At 38.1% G+C, this 21,725-nt stretch overlaps 1 protein-coding gene across 3 annotated transcripts in view; it reads right to left on the bottom strand.

The window, feature by feature from the left end:
• LOC140228613 (5-phosphohydroxy-L-lysine phospho-lyase-like) overlaps window positions 1-21,725 on the bottom strand; it is a 42,837-nt gene that overhangs the window by 14,418 nt on the left and 6,694 nt on the right. The window contains exons 2-8 of one of the 3 annotated variants that reach the window (XM_072308855.1): window positions 20,760-20,843; window positions 20,096-20,214; window positions 13,470-13,629; window positions 8,918-8,992; window positions 6,448-6,541; window positions 5,422-5,535; window positions 1,692-1,774 (exon numbers count right to left, since the gene is read on the bottom strand). In XM_072308855.1, the coding sequence (XP_072164956.1) occupies window positions 1,692-1,774; window positions 5,422-5,535; window positions 6,448-6,541; window positions 8,918-8,992; window positions 13,470-13,629; window positions 20,096-20,214; window positions 20,760-20,812 (698 nt within the window). In that variant the 5' untranslated portion in view covers window positions 20,813-20,843. Of the gene's footprint in view, window positions 1-1,691; window positions 1,775-5,421; window positions 5,536-6,447; window positions 6,542-8,917; window positions 8,993-9,149; window positions 9,215-13,469; window positions 13,630-20,095; window positions 20,215-20,759; window positions 21,069-21,725 lie in introns of those variants that run through there. The other 2 variants (XM_072308854.1, XM_072308856.1) reach the window with 2 other exon arrangements.

The following is a 21,725-nucleotide window of genomic DNA, read 5'->3' as shown; positions in this document are numbered from 1 at the left end:
TATTTTGGTGCTGGAGATAGCGCCCGGTAGCCACTGCACTGCACTGCACTAAAGCACACGCTAGTGGTATTGCAGCTTTCATGCACGCATGGGTATACATGCAGTGGCATGGGAATGCTATGTGCACGCACACACAGTGCATGCATTTTTCTCTGGCTGTCCTCGAGTGGACGCGAGGTGGCGCAACACAACGCAGTTACCCGGGGTACTTCGGTACCCCGGGGTAACGCGTGATGCATCATATCTTGGTTTACAGTAATCAGCGACTTCTTTGGCTTCATGTCCAGTTCATAGAAAAATCTTCTTTCTTTGTGTATTTGAATTTGCTGTATTTATCAAAGACGATGCGAACATAGGATGACTCTTCATTTGTAATTGTTGCTCAGAATAAAACAATTACAGAGAAGTTCTGCAACCAGCTACTGAAATCAAGGACATGAAGTCAGTTACATATCATGCGGTAATGATATAACATCGGTTACAAAATTTCTGGGTAAGCGACCCATAATTGGAAAGCCATGTTTTTGGTTGTTGGTTTTTGTATGTTTGTGTTTTTGATAGGAGAGTATCTAAGCCTCTAGTAAATGGCTTCTGGCTACATTCCCTCTTCACTATGCCGGCAACATCATTCAAAGACTAATTAGACATTCTGAGCATCACACGTCACCAAGTTGCCATGACAACATCTCTGAGTGATGTGGAATGCCTTAAAACTCTGACAAACAGAAATGAATTCCTTTCATAATCACAAAACAACACCTTGGATAAAACAACTTTTGGTTGTTCTGGAGATATTGTATGGAAGGTTTCTATAATACATGTACATACAAGATGCTTGTCTGCAACAAACGTATACTAGAATTAAAAAAAAATCAGGTATAGCATTTTGACTTTTCTAAGAATTCTCAGTCTGGGCTCTAAATCCACTGAGTTATATAACATCTATTTATACATTTTGAACAAAATTGAACAGCCTGACAGTCAAAAACAAACAAACAAACAAACACCATAGCAAACATGCTAAAATACGATAATTTTTTTTTTTTTTGGGGGGGGGAGGGGGGGGGGGTAAAGTTATTTTTTGAGATTTAAGAATACTTCAATCATATGAACAACACAAATTCATCGCTTGTGAATGATAAGGGCATGAAGTTGCTGCTAAAACCATAGTGTTCAATGCATCTTAACTCCCTTATCATTTTCAACCAACAAATTTTGCTTAAGTTTTAATCACGTAAGTTCAACCCCTTTCAAAGTGGAAGTAAATTCTCAGACCCAAGAGTCTGAAGAGCATTTATGACATACTGTACATGTATAATGCTGTTATTTTCACAAGGGTTTAATTTTCGCAAATTTGGCAAATCACAGTTGGATCGCGAATTTAACAACACTCGAAAATAATTATCTTGATGCACTTGGGTGATTTTTTTTTATGTTAGCGTCGGCGTCAATTTGTGAAAACAACATCTCACAAAAATGTCTATGACCTCCTCATTCGTGAAAATATCTGCACGCAAAAATAACAGCATATACAGTATTACACGATATCAAACCACTGCCTGACAAGTCAAAATTTATCCTCCACACACGCATACACCCGTCAACCTAAGATGAGTTACACACACAAACACACACACACCCAGCAAACATAACAAACAAACACAAAGAAAGAATGAATGTAGGAGGTTTACCTGAAGGCCTCCCTCATGTAGCCAGGAGGGTAGATGATCTGACCCCCACAGCTCTGCATGGACTCCAAAATAAAGGCTGCCACCTAACGAACGAAATAAAGAAAACATATAGAGAACTATAATATACGCATCAGCATTTAACCTGCCGCACTGCTGATCTGGCTCTTTAATCCATCAGGTCCCAAAGACCTTCAGTTTTTTGTGGTTTGGCGCTACGTCTGTAGAAATTAATTTCACTTTACTGATACTGTTTCACACTACAGATCAAAAAAAAAAAAATGCTTTAGTATGATATCTTTCTTGTTCATATGTTATGAATGTTTCAATTGCAAAATTGTCAAGAGCCTCTTTAAATAATTGCCAATTGCACAACTCAGTCTCAAATTGACAACACATTTTAGAAGACTAAGCTTGAGTTTCTCTCTTAAATTCTCAATTTTGTGTAAATTTGTTTCTGATTTACACAAGTCTGTGCAGATTGAATGATATATAGCTAGGTCAGGTAATCTTTCTCCAATATGCTACGGAGTGATATTCAGGGGGGCATTTCATGAAGCGTTTTGTCAGATATTTCGTCTGACAAAACGTTAAAAGCTACTGAAATCCTTGCATCTGATTGGCTGATAGCAAATTTGTCCAACAAGTTGTGGGACAAAATGCTCCATGAAATGCCCCCCTGAGGTGCCAATTTGACAAGAAAATGGTTTCTGCGATAAAATCATGCCAGCACTTGACGAGTTAAGGGAATGACTCAGGCCTTGATAACCTTCCCTTTCATTTGCCAATCTGGACAAAACAACAATGAAAACCAAAATGATATGCATGATTGTTTGTGAGATAAGGCCATTCCGTGAGGTCTTCCCTGCCTAGATATCACAAGTTTGGACAGAGATAGAACCCTTTTGTAAGGTCTAATAGATATCAAAAGTTTGTCGGGGCATGACGTGGCAGATCACAATGATGGTCACATCAAGTCACTGTTGGAGGGATAGAGACAGGCAAATTATTTGGTAACACTAAAACAAATGACTTTGACAGGGCAGATTTCAAAGAAAACAACTCTGCAATACTGTATATGCCAAATATTTTGCAAAGTTATATGTTTGTGAATTTTGCGAGCTGGGTGCTACTCGCAAATTTAAAAACATGTGAAAATATTAACTCGATCCCTACATGAATGTGACGTGCACGCATACATTTCTCCATTCGGTACTGTACTCCACAATCGCAATTTTAACCAATTGCGAAATTGTCGGAAGTCCCGATACACGAAAAATTAGACTGACTGCATAAATGATGTGTACAATACTCTGTAGAGCAACTTGACAGAGGCATACAGCTGATTGGCATGCCTCTGCCTTCCCATATCATCACTTAGACATGGGCAAATTTGGAAAACATTCATGTGAGAGTCTTGTGAGGTCTTGAAAAAAGAAAACACCTCATCTCTCATTTAATATATGTGTCTCCTGCTAATATCACTGCTTAAATGTCAAAACATATGAAACTTAAAATCTGGTAAAGTTACAGTTTCTGACTTTACAGCCGAATCTGACATACATTGTAACTTTTACCGTTTTCTGTTTAAGTGATTTCACTTTCTTTGCTACAGCCAACTCAGGCATGGTGTGGAGTTACACTTGACGGGATGCTCTCCTACTAAGTTTTCCTGTTGGCATTTTTAACACTCAAACTCTCTACCGAGGAAATCCTGTCCAACTGACTGTGTGCACATGACTCTATCTACCCCCCCCCCCAAAAAAAAAGCATAAACAGTAACATGGCATGTCTGCACAAGTTTTAGACATTCCCTACACACAACACTTGACAATGTTTCTTGGTAAGAACATCTAGTTTTGTTGCTTTTGTTTATTTGTCTTTTTTTTAGCGCTCCTCAAAATTTAGGACAAAATCTTTGGGGGGAAAAAAACAATCAACTGGTTCTTGCCACTCCAGCCTTGACTGTGCTATTAACCATCAGGCAGGGGCGGATCCGTAAAGAGGAGGCACCTTTGCAAAATTAAAGGGGGTGCATGCGCCCCCCATTTTTTTCTTTATTTATTTTGTTTTAACCACACGCACAAAAAATAAAAAATAAAGAGGGGCCTGCGCCAGGTGTGCCCAACCTCCCCCCCTCCCCCGGATCCACCACTGATCAGTTGACAATGGCCATCTAATAATAGCATAAAGTCATTGTTACACTCTCAAACAAAAGTCAAAGGAAGTTGTTAAGTAGTTGTCTCCTTGAGTGGGAGATGCAAGGTTGCATGCTCCTGGAACCGGTCTACAACCAGTTTGAGGTGGAGGCTGGGAGGGTTTTATACGGCAGGAAATCTGCTTTGAAATACAAAAGGGGCTGACTTAGTTAGTATGATTAAAGAAAAAAAAACTAAAATGAAAACAAAAGAATGGAATAAAAATAAAACCCTGGATGTAAAAAAGGGGAAATAATTTTGCCAATTCATTGTAACAGATTAGGAAACTGGGCGTGTGGGAGAGAGGGAGAGAGTGCACTAGTAAAGTACGGAGATGTGAATGAATATGAAGCCTTTGGGTTAATCAGTGCAGTCACATGAAAGAGTGCTAATGATAATGAGAAGGCCACTGTTCGTTGCATAAAAATTCCTCCAAGTCAAAAGTGTGAACGCAGGAAATTTCTGTAGGATATTCCAGTTACATGCAGTGCTGCTGTAGAAGCTTTCAGTCCCTTCTTGGACTTGAAAGTTTGAAGAAGTGATGCGCGACCACATATAGGACATTGTGTTCATGATCATTCATTCATTCATTCATTTATTTACTGATTATCAGTGATCTCTTTCATAAAGAAAACTGGATTTCCATCACAAGCAAACACCTGTTGGCATGTTTGTTTGTTTTTTTCTCCCCATACAGTACATTCTGACATGTACATTGTACATGCATCATTATGTAATCCTGTATTTCAACTGCAGTGCCTTTACAGAGAAGGCCAGTGCACATTCATCAAGGGACTTTTAATTTAAAAAAAACAAACAAACAAACACAAGATTGATTACAGAAATGCGACAGCTGTATAGCCCAATGCTGCTAAACTGGCGGCATGGGCTGACGGATGTAATGTATGTCATGGCCTCACCGAGGTAATCCAACAGATCCCACACATATCTGGCTCTGCTCATGGTTTTGTGCACAGCCAAGCGTGAACCTTCAGCCTATACAAGGCCCCATCTCTGCTGCAACATGTGGCTACTTTATTGATTTCACCACTTTTCTTCCGTTTCTTTTTTTCCTTTCTTTTTCCCCCTTGCTCAGACTGCTGTTGGTTTGCTTTGCTTATTACACCTCCTTTCACGCACTGCCAGTCATCACAAATGCGCAGCACCATCGATAACATAACTGGAATGTAATATTGTTGTTTTGTTTTTCTCACAAAATTGTTTAACAGAAAGCAAGGTGCAGACTGAGTTTAGAGGAGGTAATTCTTCTTCATGACCTGTTTGGCTCAATATTTGTCTGGATTTGTCATTGGATTTTGCTGCCTAGACATCAGTCACGAAGGCACAGGGGACAGACAGGCATTTTAAAACTTGAACATCGACTCCAATGAAGAATGAATTCTGCATCAATACACGTCATAACTAATAGCACACACACCTATAATGAACTTATTACCATTTACTTTGAAACATTTCTCTTTCGTACAAATACCCTATGTTGGACAACACAAGGCAAAACTTATAGTTCCACTGACCTGCCGACCTTTGGCCTCTGCCCTCTGGATGACCTTCTTGACCTCATTTGCATACTGCTTTCCTGCGTTCCTCACATCACGATACTTCCCTCTGTATGTATCGGGTACAGGTGCCTATTATAAATGCACACGACAAAGGAACAACACTTACATTGTATGTACAACTGCTACAATTCATTTCCAATACTGACAATGTGGTCTACTAGTATCAAACGCCCCCAAAGAGATTACCATACAACTGCAAAAACAAAGGTCTGTGTAATGGCAAGGGGGATACCATAGTAGTGTGTCATGGGCCTCTTCAATGGAGAGATCAGTTCCTTGCAAGGTACCAGTAATTTGTTTTCAATTTCTTGGGTCACTACACAGGAGTAGATTGATTTCCAGCTTCATATCCACAGAGTAAATTTATTCCGTGTAAACCACGAAAATACTGTTACATCACTGGTGCCTGCCCGTTTCATAACATTTCACAAATACTTGATTGAATTAATCTGTAATAAATCTAATGCATAACCCCTCTTCGAGAATGAAGGACAAATTTCTGCCATAGATCATAGAAACCAGGCACACACATCTTATATAAAGATTATTAAAGTCATCTAAATTTCATAGTTAGTGATCCCATGCAAAAATGAAAACTTGCAAGTAAAAGGAATTATCTGCCTTCCATGGAAATCACCACAGTAACTACCAATCAGCTCAAAAGCCTTTGGTACATTTTACCCCTGTATTTGCCAGTGTAGAAGGTGATCAATTACATGAAGTCCTCAGTAAGTAAGTCACTGACCAGTTCTAATTGTTCTCGTAGCCTGAAATTTCATCTCACTCTATCCCGTTTAGATATGCCGTGCTCATAAACACAGGGCACCGGGGTGTATATATCCTGTTACTTGGATACTGAACTGATGCAAGTCTAGCTTTGGCAGAGAGGCTGACAGATTAACATTAATGACAGAAGTTCTAGTGGATTGTTAAAATCTATACTTCCATAATCTCCTCAACTAAAAAGTTCCAGGTATTTACCACATGGACCCAGTCTTTCTTCCCCTCCATGGTCGGCTTGTTGTACTTGTATGGACTGATGTCTATCAGGCTGGTCAGATGACCATGGTAAGCACTGCAGGGTGGTCAAGAAAGAGTCAACCATTTGACATGAGATAAGGAGATTCATTATACCTAGACCAGATGTGCATACATTGTACATGCTAATGGTTTACAACATCAATGTCATTCACATGAAAGTTGAAGGGTCATTGAAAATGGTTTGATGGCATCTGTTCCTTACATTGTAAAGTATGCCTCACAACTAGAGCATACGCATATGAGCACATCAAATTCATCATAAAAACGCACAAAAGGACACACTGATTTATTTTTCCATGGGCCTGATGATAATGTGTTTGGGGTCATCATAGTCCATCTTCAATATGTATATTTTTACAATACTGGAGAGATTCAAGGTGATTAAGTTTGATTAGCCCTATTTCAAAAATTAAACATAATTAAGACTTAAAACTTTCAGGATATGTAGCCCACATATATGAGAGACAGTGGAGATAAAATCATATGAAACCTTACATTTTTCATGTATATTTTAAACAATATGCCTTAAAAATTGACCATTTTAGGACACCAAATTTGTGACATGATTAGTACTCCTAAGATCAAATGCATCATACTGAACTAAATTATATATTTCTATGAGTGTTTTTTTCTTATTTCAGAACATGCCTATTTGGAATGACATGTAAAAAAAAAATCCTGTTAATAAACCTTTTTCATTCCTAAAATACCATCATAAACAGTACGTAACGCCTGTTACGCTTGGTGTCCGCGCGACAACCATTACGCGAGATCCTAGAAAAGGTTGATGGGAATTCTGAAAATCAATGCATTTTTGCTGTTTTAATGAGTTCAATGGGGGATGAAAAATATGTAAGTTTTGTTCCAAAATATTTACATCTTTATGTCAAAATTAACAATGGCAAATCCGCAATTTTGTTGGTGTCCAATGTAACCACCATTACACATGAAGATTTGAACTTTTATTTTGTACATTTCCAATACAATTTACTGGCCTTTCTGATTTTTCTGAGTTCCTTTCCAGGATAAGTATCCAAAAGAAAAGAATATAAATTATATGAAATATTTGGGAAGAATCTATTTGCCTCTTTCTCTTTGGTGTCCAACTGTGACGCGCATTGCGACGCATGTTATGCATATTTGGAAAATGCCTAAAATAAGTACAAACAGTAAAATTCTGTACTGTTATCACAATACATTAGTTACATTGTTAACAAATCAAGTTTATACATATTTTGTGATCAACGGTTGTTACATAGGACACCAAGCATTTTCAGTGGATTTCCCTATAGGAATGTACAAAAAATTCAAATTTTTCTGATTTAAATTTTTACAGAGCTTTTTTGTGCACTATCTCTCTGTACAATCCTGAATATCAAGAAGTCTTTATTCATTAAAATGAAGCTTATTTTGAGGTCATCCTAGTGGAATTTAATTTGTAGTACAATGCCACACTTTTGGTTGCAGTATTGTAAAAATACACGTTAGTTGTTGTTTGTTTGATTAGGATGTTTAAACTTGTATTTTGCTATTTTCTACCTATATGCCAGACATTCATGTGTATGGAAATCCTACAAAAAGTCAGCAAAACAGTGATGAGATATGCTAAATGCATACACCAAGTCTGTGGATGATTTGCTAAACTCCTATTTAATAGAGTAACTGCTGAAGTTTGAAATCTATTTTCTGCTTGCATGGGACAAAAAGTGTCTCAGTGTGCAATTGTAGACCCATCCAATTCTGGTTGTTTCATATTAATTACCATAATGGTTGGATTTATACCTTTTATTTCAGTGAGTTCATTTTACCCAACTTTTCATATCAAATATTATTCCAAAGCTGAGAATCTTTCCTTTCAGCATTAGGTTGAACTGGTTTAACTCTTGCCTGTTGACTGTCTACTGGTTTTTGTCCCACACAAAGATCAAACATAATATTTTTTTTCATATAACCTCACCAGCTGTGTTGCAAAACATATCATACCCCGATAAGTGTGTCTTGTTATGAAGAAGAAGTTCAAAATGAAAAAACAAAAAGATGCTTCCAAATGCTACAGATTTAGTTCAGTTACCATGACAACTTGTTGCTTCACTAGCATGGCACTTGTGCTTGCTGAGAGTCTCATGATATAAGAAGCCCCACAAATGCATTGAGGAGGGCTTCTATAGAGTGTGGATGAGTAAATCCCGTGCCACAAACACATCCCTACCACCCATGATTCATAAGATTGACAATCTGCAGCTTCCTGGGGCAATTTCAGATCGATCTACACAACCCATGGCATAGAAGCTGGAACAGTGATTCCCTTCTAGAGCAAAGCCTCTGCTCCCCAAACTCTCTTAGACTGCACAAAGTCTCCAGCTGAAATGACATCGTCAGAGATTAGAATCTTTGCCGGCAGTGGACTTACTGATCGAGAATAGCAATGTCGTGTCTCCCTGTGTGACGTCTCACCAACCGCAATGCTAGATCATTCGCCTCTGACCTAATACACAAAGATATACATGCATACAAATCTTGTAATATTAGTTCAATCTAAAATGTTCTCAAGAGATTGAAATGCCGGAATGGTTACAAACAGTTTAATCAGTATCTTCAAGTCTGAAACATAATCTCGGAGAGGCTCATATAATCGGTCCAACCTTGCCAATAAGCCAGTTCGGAGTTCCACCTTGAGCATGAGCAGAAAAAATGTCATTCGTACCAACAGGCATGTTGGTTTTTAAATTCACTAGGATAAGCATCTGTGATGTAATGATTATTCATGTAATTCTTAAAAATGCTGCTTGCAAGCACATACACCTGACAGTAAAAATGGTATTTGGCAATGTCAATACAAAGAGATTGCTAATACATTCAATGCAAAGTAATGGCATGGATTCTTTCCAAAGTGTTAATCAATAAATCATTCTGGTCATCTGGTCTACACAAGTTCATTCTTTGTTTGAACAGGATTGATGAATCTCATAGATTGTTACATAAAGCTTATTTATAACTACATTATATCACGCAGAAAATGAGTTAAGTGCCCCTAACTGACTGAGAGAGAAAAAAAGAGATCATTTGTACCAATGTGCCCATGCGCTAACTCCAAACTGGCTTATTGTGTCAGTTTTGTAAAGCTATCAAAGCGCTTTACGGAGAACACGGGCACAAATGCCTGCATTGCAAATGTTTGATCAGCAGCATATTACAGAAGAAGTATCTGTGATGCAGTTGAAAACAATGCATCTGGCAATACTTTGTGATGCAGGCATAAAAAAAAAAACAAAATCAAACAAGCCACAGGTATGCACACATTTTCAAGTATGATGCTGAGTCAAGGAGCCCATAATCGTGACAATATTTGGGGGGGGGGGGGAGAATCAGCTTGGGGTTAATTACTTGCATTAGGACTTTTTAGGTCAAAACAATAGATGGGAGTTCACTTCATAGGGCCTAACCTTTGTCATACAGACCTCTATCATTTTAAACACAACTTCTTGAAGATAAAAAGTGTGTTGCACTGCACTTTGAATGCTCCACTGTTTGGACAATAACAGCAGTATCATATATCTCATTTTCAGAAGACCTGAGTGAACTTTTTGTCTCAAGTGTTTGCTGACACAATGACACACCCTTTTCTCCATATCTCATTATATCCAATGATGCTACTGCATAACATTCCACTCTTTGAGCTCTTTCTTTGTAAACCTTTGGGTTGATATATGTAGATAGAACTCATTACTTCTCTCTATAAATATGCCTACTCAGCACTCAATGCCGAAATATGCTGCTATCTTTCAAGCACACTCAAGAACTCTTAAAGTGTGACAAGTTGGATTGTTTCCAAAGGCGATTTGGATATAAGAAAAGGTCTTGCAGAAAGGTAGTGTCAGCAAAAGATAGAGTAAATTGGAATGCTAAAAAGTACAGAAAGGACAGTTACATGAGGTGATTAGGTTAACTGCATTGTATCTGACCAGCACACACACACACACTAGTCTACTGAAAAAATGGAAAACAAAATAGAATGACATTGAGATTAACATTTTATAGAATGCAGTTGGAGATTGATGACACACACAAGACAAACATAGAAAACATTGCTGCAAACAAAACACAAGGGAAGTGCCAAAATGCGTCTCGCCCATTCGCGTAGAAGAAATTAATGTTTTTCTAACTCCTGGAATTTCACTGACCCTGTCTATGACCTTTGACCTTGTGGTGAACTTCAACTCCCCAAGGGACATTTACCAGCCAAGTCTGGTCACAAACAGACATATGGATCAAAAGTTATGGGCCATAATCGAAACGCACCATAAAAACTTAACATTGGGCCCTAAGTTTGTTGACCCCTGTCTGTGACCTTTGACCTTGAGATGACCTTCATGCTTGGTAAAAAGTGTAACTTTGTATAACCACTCTTCCCTCCAAGTTTGATTGAAATTGAAGCCCTCAGTAGAGAGTTATTCAAGTTTTTGTAGTGTTACAGATGGATGACGGATGGACGGATGACGGACGGACAGACACCGCAGGCGATCCCTTAGTCTCCCCTCACCTCCAGTGGGCTCGACAAAAAAAAAACAAGAATTGATTGGTGGATTAGACATCCACACAGACAACAGAGAGCGCTTTTCTTTCCTTCTGTTTTGTTTACATTAGTGCGCGCATGCAAACCTCAAATACGCACAGCCTGAACTCCCAAGTTCATTGACCCTACCTGTCAAAATATAAAAAATCCTTCATAAATTCCCCCAAAATTCTCGGATCACTACCAAAATTTGTTCATCTGTTACTTGTATCTTTCTAAACCTTTCCTGCAAGCTGCCTGCAAGTTTCATCTAAATCCGTTAACCACTTTTTGAGTCATTTTGCACACGGACAAACTAACAAACAAACAGTAATGAAAACATAACCTCCTCCCTTGACAGAGGTACTAAAATGTGTACGTACATACATGTAGTATTAAAGATACACATACGGAGCTTGTACAATGTCTGTGCAAGACAGAAGCCAGTACATAATTTGCAATTATTGAAACCAGAACATGACAACAAAATAAATTTGGGCCAGCTCCAACTCATGCAGTTTAAATGGTACGACTAGAGGTGAAATACCCTGTGAATGTATCATTCCTGTGCCTCCTTCCATTGTCTTCAACCTAACAATCCATGAAGAGGGATAAATACGTAACCCTCCTACACCCTTCAGTAGAACAATGGACTGTGCAAGGATAGTCACAGTGTCATACTTGAGTGAACTTTGGTTTCTGGTGTGTGTGCATATATATATCTAACATTCACAGAGGTGGGGAAGACAATTGTGTATCAATGACAGAGTAATATAGCTTTCTATGCAAAGTGAAAATACAGCAACCTATGAAGGGTTTCAATCATATCCCTTTCACATTATTTGTAGCTGTATCATCTGATGCCGAAATAATATAGAACGAAAAGATGCATTTCAGAGGACCAAAATGATCATGCTTTTCATCATCCATCTTGAGAAGACTGTCCAACTTTTTTTTTGAGAGTACCTACTCAATAATCAATAATATAATAATAGTAGACATTTTTAGAGCGCCTTTTCCACTGGGTGCAAAGCGCTATGATATGTCATCCCTTGTCACCATAGGAGATATACAAATTACCAGGCAGTGACGGTACAAGTCCAGTGAACATATAGGGATATCAAAAGAAATAGGTCTCAACAATGGTATGTTTCTGGCAATCCTCTTATTGTACACTGTATGTGCACTCTCCATCTAGACAACTATTGTATTGGTGTGGAAGGAATTCCTTGAAGTTTCCACAGGGATCCAAAAGCACACATACACACACACACAGTCCACATCATCAAATAACTTTTAAATCATCTAAACCTTGTAAACCATCTACAGTTAGGGTTTATTGAGAAAAATACATATATCTTGTTATATTTTAGGCTTTATCACAAAAATTTCACGATAGGATGTTTTGTGGTACAACAGACGTACACATATGCAATAAATGTCATATCTTGAAAATTTATTAAATCACTGTTCCAAAAGGTAAACAGGACCTTTAAAGTCTTGAAAGGACCTCATAAGTTTCTTCTACAAAGTTGACATTATTCTTTTCTGAGTTCAATTTAGCCTGGCCTGTCCATGTAAGGCTAAGTGAGAGAAGAAAGTGTTATTTCTCGTCCGGATTTTTGGAGAGAGGTGACACAGGATGTCCTGTAGATATACTAAAAATATTATTTTTCTGATCTGAAACCACTTCATACATGTGCAACTGCAAGTCACTGCAGAGTGCTTGCATCGTTTCATACCATCAAATATGATAAATTCAAATCAAAACTACCCATAAACATTTCAAAACCTGAAATACTTGCACCCTGTGTTTTCGAAGTTGGGTAAAAGGTAAATATATGCTGTTACTTTTGACACTTTTTCACATTTCAGTGAAATCATGTCATGTGGCCATGTGAGATCAAGTGCGAATGATTACACTCAGTCTGTATATGCACAAGCTTATATGAAATCTGTTCTGGTGACTAGTTATGATTTCTGCTCACAGAGCTTGAAGCAAAAACTGGTTATTCCAAGGAGCTCCTTGCTTATTCACAGAAATGTGTACAATACGTTCAGGGATTTGGCAGGACTCCTACGGGCCTTCTTGCTAGGGCTTGCCTCTTGGTGGTGGCTTGACTCTATCTCACATGACAACTCTTTGCTCTCACTTCTCTTATAAATTTGTTTAGTGAGAGAGCCTATGGTGGAAAAGACTAGCTGATGGGTCACATCCGCAGATTTGTTCGGTTGAAATGAATGGCATGAGCTGATTGACAAGATAGAGAGCAACATGCATTTAAGAGAACCGGAAAGTGTTTAAAGCTGAGAAACAGATTCAACTAAAGGGTGAAAAGGTGCATGCAATATTGACTCACAAAAAATGAAATGTGGCATTTCGTGCAGCACCAACGGAAGCGAACCCTACCCTGAATTGACAAAAAAGCAGGCGCTGAGCTTCTCTGGAAGTGTTTCGGTGATCCGCTTGGCATACATCACCATGTTGTCGTGGAGGAACCTTGAGTTGGTGTTGAGGACAGCCATCTGTTCAGCTGCGGCTTGGACAACACGAGGATGGCTATGACCGACTGGATACGGGAAAAGGAGACAAGAGTCAAGGAGCGCCCGTGAATGGATTATCAAGGAACTTACTGTAAAAGTAAATATTTTCACACGACTAATTTTTCGCACTCGACTTGTAGGATGAGTTACGTGTTTTCAATTCCGTGGAATCAAGAAAATGACAACTGGAACTATATGACAAAGCAAAATATTAGTGTGCTTTTATTGTCATGCTAGTTTCTGGTTGCATGAAATGCCTGAAAATTTCACCACCACAAAGATTTCCACTTTTACAGTACTGGTCTCGTGGAGCATTCCTGATGTGTTTCATCGGTACAAACAGATCAAAACTAATCTCATGTTTCTTCATTCCCAACAGCTTCAGGACATTAGACAGAGTTTACCAGTATATGTTACAATGTGTATGATTTACACGAACAAAGGGAATAATGCCATAGCATCAGTATTTCTTATTAAATCACATTTTACTTATGGTCTCTAGAAAGCACTGAGAAGAAAGCTAGAAATGTCGCTATGGTAACTGGTATGGGCTTGCCGTATTGCATTATTATCCCATAGGTCTGTTGTACACAGTATGGGAATCTTGATGGTAGGAGACAGCAGTTTCACAATATTGGTTTTTTAAAAAAAGAAAAAGAAATGACATGGTTGAAAGCTCGATGGCACAACCCCAAACCTCGAGAAAGATTTCATCAGGCTGACTACATTGTTTCTTAGAGTAACTGTTTGTGCATTTGAGCAATTCAATTATCATCTATAGCCCCCCCCCCCCTCCCCTCATGCTAAAAATGGCCCCATTCACAGATCTAATGAGCTACTTGTACTCCTTATATCAATGCACAAAAATACAAGTCGTCCTCCGAATCACTGATTTACATGGTATAGTACAGTCTTTTGTACTCTCAGTATCTCACTGTGTGTGCAGCTGCCTAGATGAATGGTTATGAAATTTCTCAGCTTTAATAGAGAGTAATACTTCTGATATTAATTTTGAATCTTACAAACACCAAAGAGTAATAGACAGAGCTAAAAAGCGAGAATTTTTTAAATCAAGGAGAGCTCTACAAGAAGAGCCTAATTCAGAGACTCCAACCCCAAGCACCTTCTGATCTGGAGATTCTCCCGCCCGAAACCCCTAGCAAACGGGAGACTCTAAGTTGATGCGTGCGAAGTTCCTAGGGTTCTAGATGCTGTCTGGTGCTATCTAAGGCTTATTTTTTCAACACACAATAGCAATAAGTAAGAAATCCTTTCCAACAGGAGACATAGAGCCAGGGCAGGAGAAATTAAATCTCAAGCGGGAGAACGGGAGATTTTGCAAAAATGGGTTTTCGGCGGGAGATCTCCCGTCGAAAACGGGAGAGTTGGAGTCTCTGCTAATTAAGGAAAATCTATCAAGTTTTATGAAGGGCTCAGTAATGACAAGAGACATTGAACATGTCTAGTAAGCCATGAATGTCAGCACGTAGTTAGACTGGACACTCCCTATGGATCTAAAAATAGAATTTGTAGAACTGTGGCACTGTTTGCAAAAACATCCTCATCCTTTTTTTTTTTTTTTTTTTATTTATGGCAACGGCACAGTACAATTTCTCTGTTTTTTCTTTAAAAAAAAAATCATAATTACTGCACCGATATTGCTTGGATACAATGGTATTTTTTCAGACGGGCAATAGTGTCAAATCCACGACCCACTGGTGCACCTTTAAGTTTAAAGGTGAAGAAAACTTCTTTTCAAAAGTGACTAAAAAGGCTATATCCAGGTAAAAAGCCAATGACTATAATTCACACTACATTCATATGGCTGCGACTTTCTTTATTGGAGTATAAAATCATGTGCAAACTTTCATGATTCTGCCGCTTTGTTTCTCTGCTCGAGTGTCACACAAGTTTTGCTCGGCAAATATTCTCATGTGACATGAAGTACAATGTAAAGAAATGTAGGTTTTTGTGTTCAACCAGAGATTACTTTTTTCCTTTGATCATATCAAGACTGTTGTCTCATCTTGTCTCGTATCGTCTCGTCTCATCCTATGCATCCTGAGTGCACGCACAGCATCCATAAGCACCAAGGCACTTGTATCATCTTTTTAATTCCTGTTTGGAGTTTTACAATGGTCTGCATCTTGTTGTGGCAGACCACCTTTGGTCTTCATACTGATTTGGTCTCCATACCAATCAAAAGATGTTCTTGGGGTTTCTGCCATTATGTAATTCATCTCTACACTAATCTGAATCCTGCTATAAAGTACCGTCTTCCTTTCCAACAACTAGCTATTCAATGCAAATTAGCTACATTGTAAGTCTATCACCATGCTTATCTCTCCTTGTGTGATCATACTGTCAATATTACAGGCCCATTCAGATAAGGGGCTCTAGAGGTTTGCGAGTACAGAAAATTTGATTTTGTCATGCATTCTTTACTTCTTTATTGTCAATGCATTTAGGATGTCATCAAGATTATACTTGATGTAACTTATTCTCTGCTATTAACATATTAAAAAAACAATCCAACAAATTCAATGAGAATCATACAGAACACAGTAAAGTCTAGATGGTAGTTGGAAGAAACTTATCCACAGAAGGTTGGGCAAGGAAATTGGTTCATATATACATAAATGCTTTAAAAAAAAAAAATCTTCTTAAAAAAAGAAGAAGAGTAATCTGAAATTCATATTGTATGCCGTAACCATCACATCACGCCGAGACTGAGGACATGAGTCATACCAATGAAAATCAAACTCACTGAGCAAACTGACAGGGTACTTCTTAAATCTATTCGGTGTTATTGGTGTGTACTTTTGCTTTTTGTTTTGTTTTGTTTTGTATTCAAATTACAGTACAACTAAAATCTTGCATTTATATACTCTGCTATTAAAAGAATCAACAATAAAGTTTGATGTGAAAAAAAAAAATGTCATTAACTTGTCTCTGGTAAAAACAAAGAACTACATCCAGCTTTTCCCCATACTGGGTTGCTTTTCACACATTAGCCAGCCTGATAACAAGCTGTTATAAGATAAGAGGTACAGTAATGTAGTACAAAGATTGTGGATGCTCCTCACTAGATTTGCTTTATATGTGATTGCAAGGCCCACACCAGCATTGCAACCAGTGAAAACATCCATTGCTCATATGCTAGCTAGGCTGCTGACATACAATCATTTGTACATTGCACTGCAGAGTTCATAACATGGCCTAATGGAAACAAACAGTTGAGAATCCAACTTTAATATCTGACCTAGATCTTAAGACATTCTAAGGCGTTTGGTGCGTGTAATACAAAAATTAAACATTCCCAATGTACGCAGCCTGTACTAGTGATAACTCGATAATAATTCATGAGGTGATTGTGATTAAGGAAGAGAAATTCTTCAGATGTAATTGATTCTTGTTTTCAATTGGTTGTAAGAATGGTGCTTAACATCAGGAAAGGGTAGATCACCCGCTAATCGGTTACATAAACAGAGACACAGTGACCGTTGAAAACCAACCCAAATTTGTGTGAACTTTCCCAAACCTCCAATAGCAGATGATCATATTTACTCTATTATCAGCCATTTTGGGCATCACAGATAACTTCTGGTAGTTGATTGGTATGGATTATATGAGAGACTGGTGCTACCTGACACCACCAGTAATACAGTTGTGTGCCCTTGTTTTTTTACAGTTTAGGCTATCAGGCTTCACTGCTGACCAAATAATGGCTAACATCACCACAGGAACACCGGGCAGTGTACCAAGGCCACTTCTGCCAGTAAAAGAATATGCAGAACCCCAAAACATCCAAAACACAATGCAAAAAACAATATTAAAAATAGACTAATTGCAGGAAAAGAAACCCACATAGCTCATCACCAAACTGTATAAAGCAATGGCTAAAAAGTGACAACAGACTGACCAACCTTTAAGGGGGTAATCTCACTGAGCGGCGAACGTTTGCGAAAGTAGCGAATTTGGGATTTCGCCAGGGTTCGTAAAGGGTCGCAAAAGGTTAATTAACAGTTGCAAGAAAGTTCGCAAACGGTTTTTATTGTCGCAAGCAGTTTTTCTTGTCGCTAAGAAATTTTGAACATGTTCAAAATTTCTTTGCGAATTTGTATTTTCGCTAACAGTTGCAAACATTCGCAAAACACTTGTAAGAATTCGCAAACGGTCGTAATATGATGTCGCTAACATTTTTATTTGATTCGCAACTGCTAGCGAACAAGTAACCATATGGTTTCTATATAAAAGCTCCTGAAAAAAGCAATGTTCCACTCAAAGTTCTTGAAGCTCTTGACATCTCCATCATGTAATTGGTGCAAAAGCTTTCATATTTGCCAAAGTCTTCCTCTGCAACAACCACTCTCTGACCCAAACAGTCTTTCTTTTCTTCTTTCTTTCTTGTTTTTCTTCATCTTCTTTCTCTTAAGTTGCACGATAGCTGTAGCAGCAGCCAGGTAAAGCAGCTTTTTAAGGATAGCAGCACGTTGAGCCTCTTTTTGGCAGAAATTCATTTCCACATTCTAGAAATCCATCTTGAACGGTGGTCACAAGAGATCTGAATGCAGTGGAAGGTTGTACGTTCGTTTTATGAGTCTGACTATACATAATCGCCTGGTACTTTTCCAGGTCTCAAACATTTGCAAATTGTCGCAAGGGATTTGCAAACAGTTGCTAATATTTGCAACACTGTTGCTAACATTTGCTAACAGTCGCTAATAGTCGCCACCTGTGTTTCGCAAACACTTTCGCAAACATTCGCTCAAGTGTTGCTAATTGTCGTTAAACATAGCTAAAAGTCGCTAACTGTTGCTAATGGCAGAAGCGAACCTTGATTTTTCGCAAACATTTGTCACAAAAGTTGGTGAATCTCAAATTCGCTACGTTCGCAAACATTCACCGCTCAGTGAGATACCAGCTTTACACTGAAATGCCTTTTTTTACTTGTGCACACAACACTAATATTTGAGCTCTGCTGGTTGTGATGCTATAATATTTGGAATTGACAGCAAAGGAAAAAATTTGTTTGGAACAATATGGCAGACTCCTACACAGTCCAGGCTGATGGAACAGGGCACAAAACCAAAAGAATTTACAAAAAAACAACAACAACAACAACAAAGAAATAAACAAACTTGTAAACAACTTGTGAAATAAGAACTATATTAAAAAAAACAACAACAACAACACTATATACAAGAAGACCTGAATATTAGTTTATAGGGCCGTCATAGTACAAACACTTTTTTTGTTCAGGAGGACATTAAAATTATACATTTAATTTCATTAATTTGAGTAACAAGACTAATCTAAATCACACTATAGTTAAAACCTTAACAGATGTTCCCTCTCCTTTCTGTTTTTTTTTTTTTGAAGGGCTATGTTTTTTTATCCATCTGACATTGTTTTTGTTCCTATTTCAACTCAACAAGCATTTTAGAGAAATCACTAAGCAGTCTGTAATACTATAAAAGCAGTTATTCTTACACAAGTGAGATGAGTATCACAAGTTTTTAATTCTGTGGAATCAAGAAATTTATTAATGGAACATATGACGAGCAAAACTATTTGCATGTTTTTTGTTTGTATGGTTTTTTATTCACCAGTTTCTGGTTATGCAAAATGAGCGAAAATTTCCACTTTTACAGTAGCACCAATATTTTGAAAGGCTCGTGAAAAGAATGTATGTAGGATAATAAGACCCCTTCATAGCACTTGCTACGATATGAAGGTACTTCAACAGACTAATACCTGCATAGCCACACTAGTTCACCAAAGCAACATTAGTACACCAGCGCTTGATCTCTCCATTCTTCTTCTCTCACTTGGTTGGGAACATCCAATTCTGATGAGATAAAACATCATCTTAAAGGACTATTTTTTTAAGGGGATGGCTAGTAACTGATCAGTGGGAAGCAGTGGGGATGCTGGGGGACGATTGTTCCAATCCTTGTGGGATTCATTTAAGAGTACATAATATATCTATTGTGTGAAAATTATTTGCTTCAGAATGGTCTCATATTCAAGTAATGTGCAGTTTAATGTTTCCAGGTTAGCATGCCTGTACAGTGACGGGGCGATCGTTAACGGCCAGTTAACGATGGCCCCGTCAGATATATAATGTACTCTTAAAATGAATCCCATAAGGATCGGAACAATCATCCCCAAGCATTCCCACTGATTCCCACTGATCAGTTACTAGCCATCCCCTTTAATACACATCTAATCTTGAACAACTCTTTGCTGGTGAGTTTTTGTTTTTGTTATGTTTGAGGGTTTAATTTACTTTTTACTTAATGGATCTTGTTTGTTTAAAAAAAAAAAAAAAAATCACAATGGCCATGCCATTTGTGATTACACCTTCGAACGTGTGATCTTCTGAGCCACAAGTATTTTTTATCCCGTATACCCCATAGATAGAAGTGTCTGGCATCTCAGAATGTGGTCAATACAAAAGTAAAGATTACAAACGTCAATGAATCTTACCATGTGCAACATTGTTGATGCAATCAAGATACCTCTGCCCCGTTTCGTCATACATGTATTGCCCCTTTGCCCTCACAATTTTCAGTGGGTTCTCCTTGAACCACAGCTTGCACGGTGATCTGCAGCAATGGAAAAAACACAAAATGACGAAGAATGGTAAGTTTGACTCTGGGACAGAACTTTTGCTACTACCGGTAGTCAAAATCTGGTAGTCACAGCAGAAATGATATTCCACATCATAAATTGCATGATGATTGCAGGCAAATACAATCTGTGGGTCCATACCTCCTGATCTGTTGCAATAAATAATACATACTAGTTACTACAGGCAAATGATGATCCATTAGGCCTATTCATATTCCATATACAGTTTTCAGAAAGACTTTCAATACATTTTACTCTCACCACACAGGAGCAGTGATGGGGTTTTTCACATGAATAAACATGAAAACACTCTGATGTACCTTGTAAATGTTTGACCCAACACTCCTCTGAACTGATTCTCCATTTCAACCATATTTTCGATACAATTCCTCTGTGCTTGCTCTTTGTAATTCACAAGTAGAGTATGAAAGGAATGTCTGTATTCACAATTGCTATTAGAATTTCAGTTTTGATATGATTGATCAGGTCATAAGGAAACACAGTACTCTTGCATGCTTACCCAATATACTCCTTCCGCATCTCAATTGTCCTTTTCTTGTTGCAGGTCTCCATGGTTACAGATCTCAACAGAGTGGGTCTGGGTCTGGATGATGTAAACAGCATAAAAAGTCTAGATGGAAGACTAGTATAGTGCATGCCCAAATGGGTAGAGCTGCTGGTACAATGTACGTGTATCTACAAGGTGAAGGAAAATAGCATAGCACACAGGTATTTTTAGCCCTGAGAGAACACAAAGTAAATATCACACTTGAGCCATCTGTGACAGCCCACGATATATATACTCTGTCATCTCCAACTCAGGGATATTAACTAACTACAGCCCACCACTTACGAATTGTACCAATGCAGACCTTTCTAACTGAAAAAAAAAAATACTTTCAGTAAACATCCAAAGTGAAACTAGAAGCAATTAGTGAAAAAAGCAACCTTGTACTACAATGTGTGTCCCTGGCATGGATTTTTTTTTTCTTCTATTCTGGTCATGCAACTATGGAATGGGCAACAGGATGTATACCGCATATCACACATTGCTATGCTAACTACTTACCAACATGGATGGAGTATATCAAATAGTCATATCATCATGAAGTATTTCATAATTTCTAATGCATGCTATGCTGTTTGACCCTAGTTGGAACATGATTATCCTTGCATTTCTCAAACATCATGTTATCTACAATGTATACTTTATTCAAATTCATGAAATTCTTCCGTCGAGATATTTTCATTGCAACTGATTTATGTCGATGTAGGGCAATTTGTCAATCAGTTGCAATGTACATTTTGTACATCGCTTACCTGTCAAGATACAGGCTTGCATAACTTTGGGCTATCACACACAAAATGTCAACACCAATTAGGTTCCCAAGTACAGTCAAACCTGTATATAGCGGCCATCCAAGCGAAACAACAGAAGTGGCCACTATAGACAGGTCAGTGGCCATTTTATTGCTTTGTAGAATAG

This window comes from Diadema setosum, chromosome 5 (genome assembly GCF_964275005.1).
Source record: "Diadema setosum chromosome 5, eeDiaSeto1, whole genome shotgun sequence".
Lineage (NCBI taxonomy): Eukaryota > Metazoa > Echinodermata > Echinoidea > Diadematoida > Diadematidae > Diadema > Diadema setosum.
The sequence above is the reverse complement of the archived record's forward strand: the minus strand, read 5'-3'. Positions and strand labels throughout refer to the sequence as shown.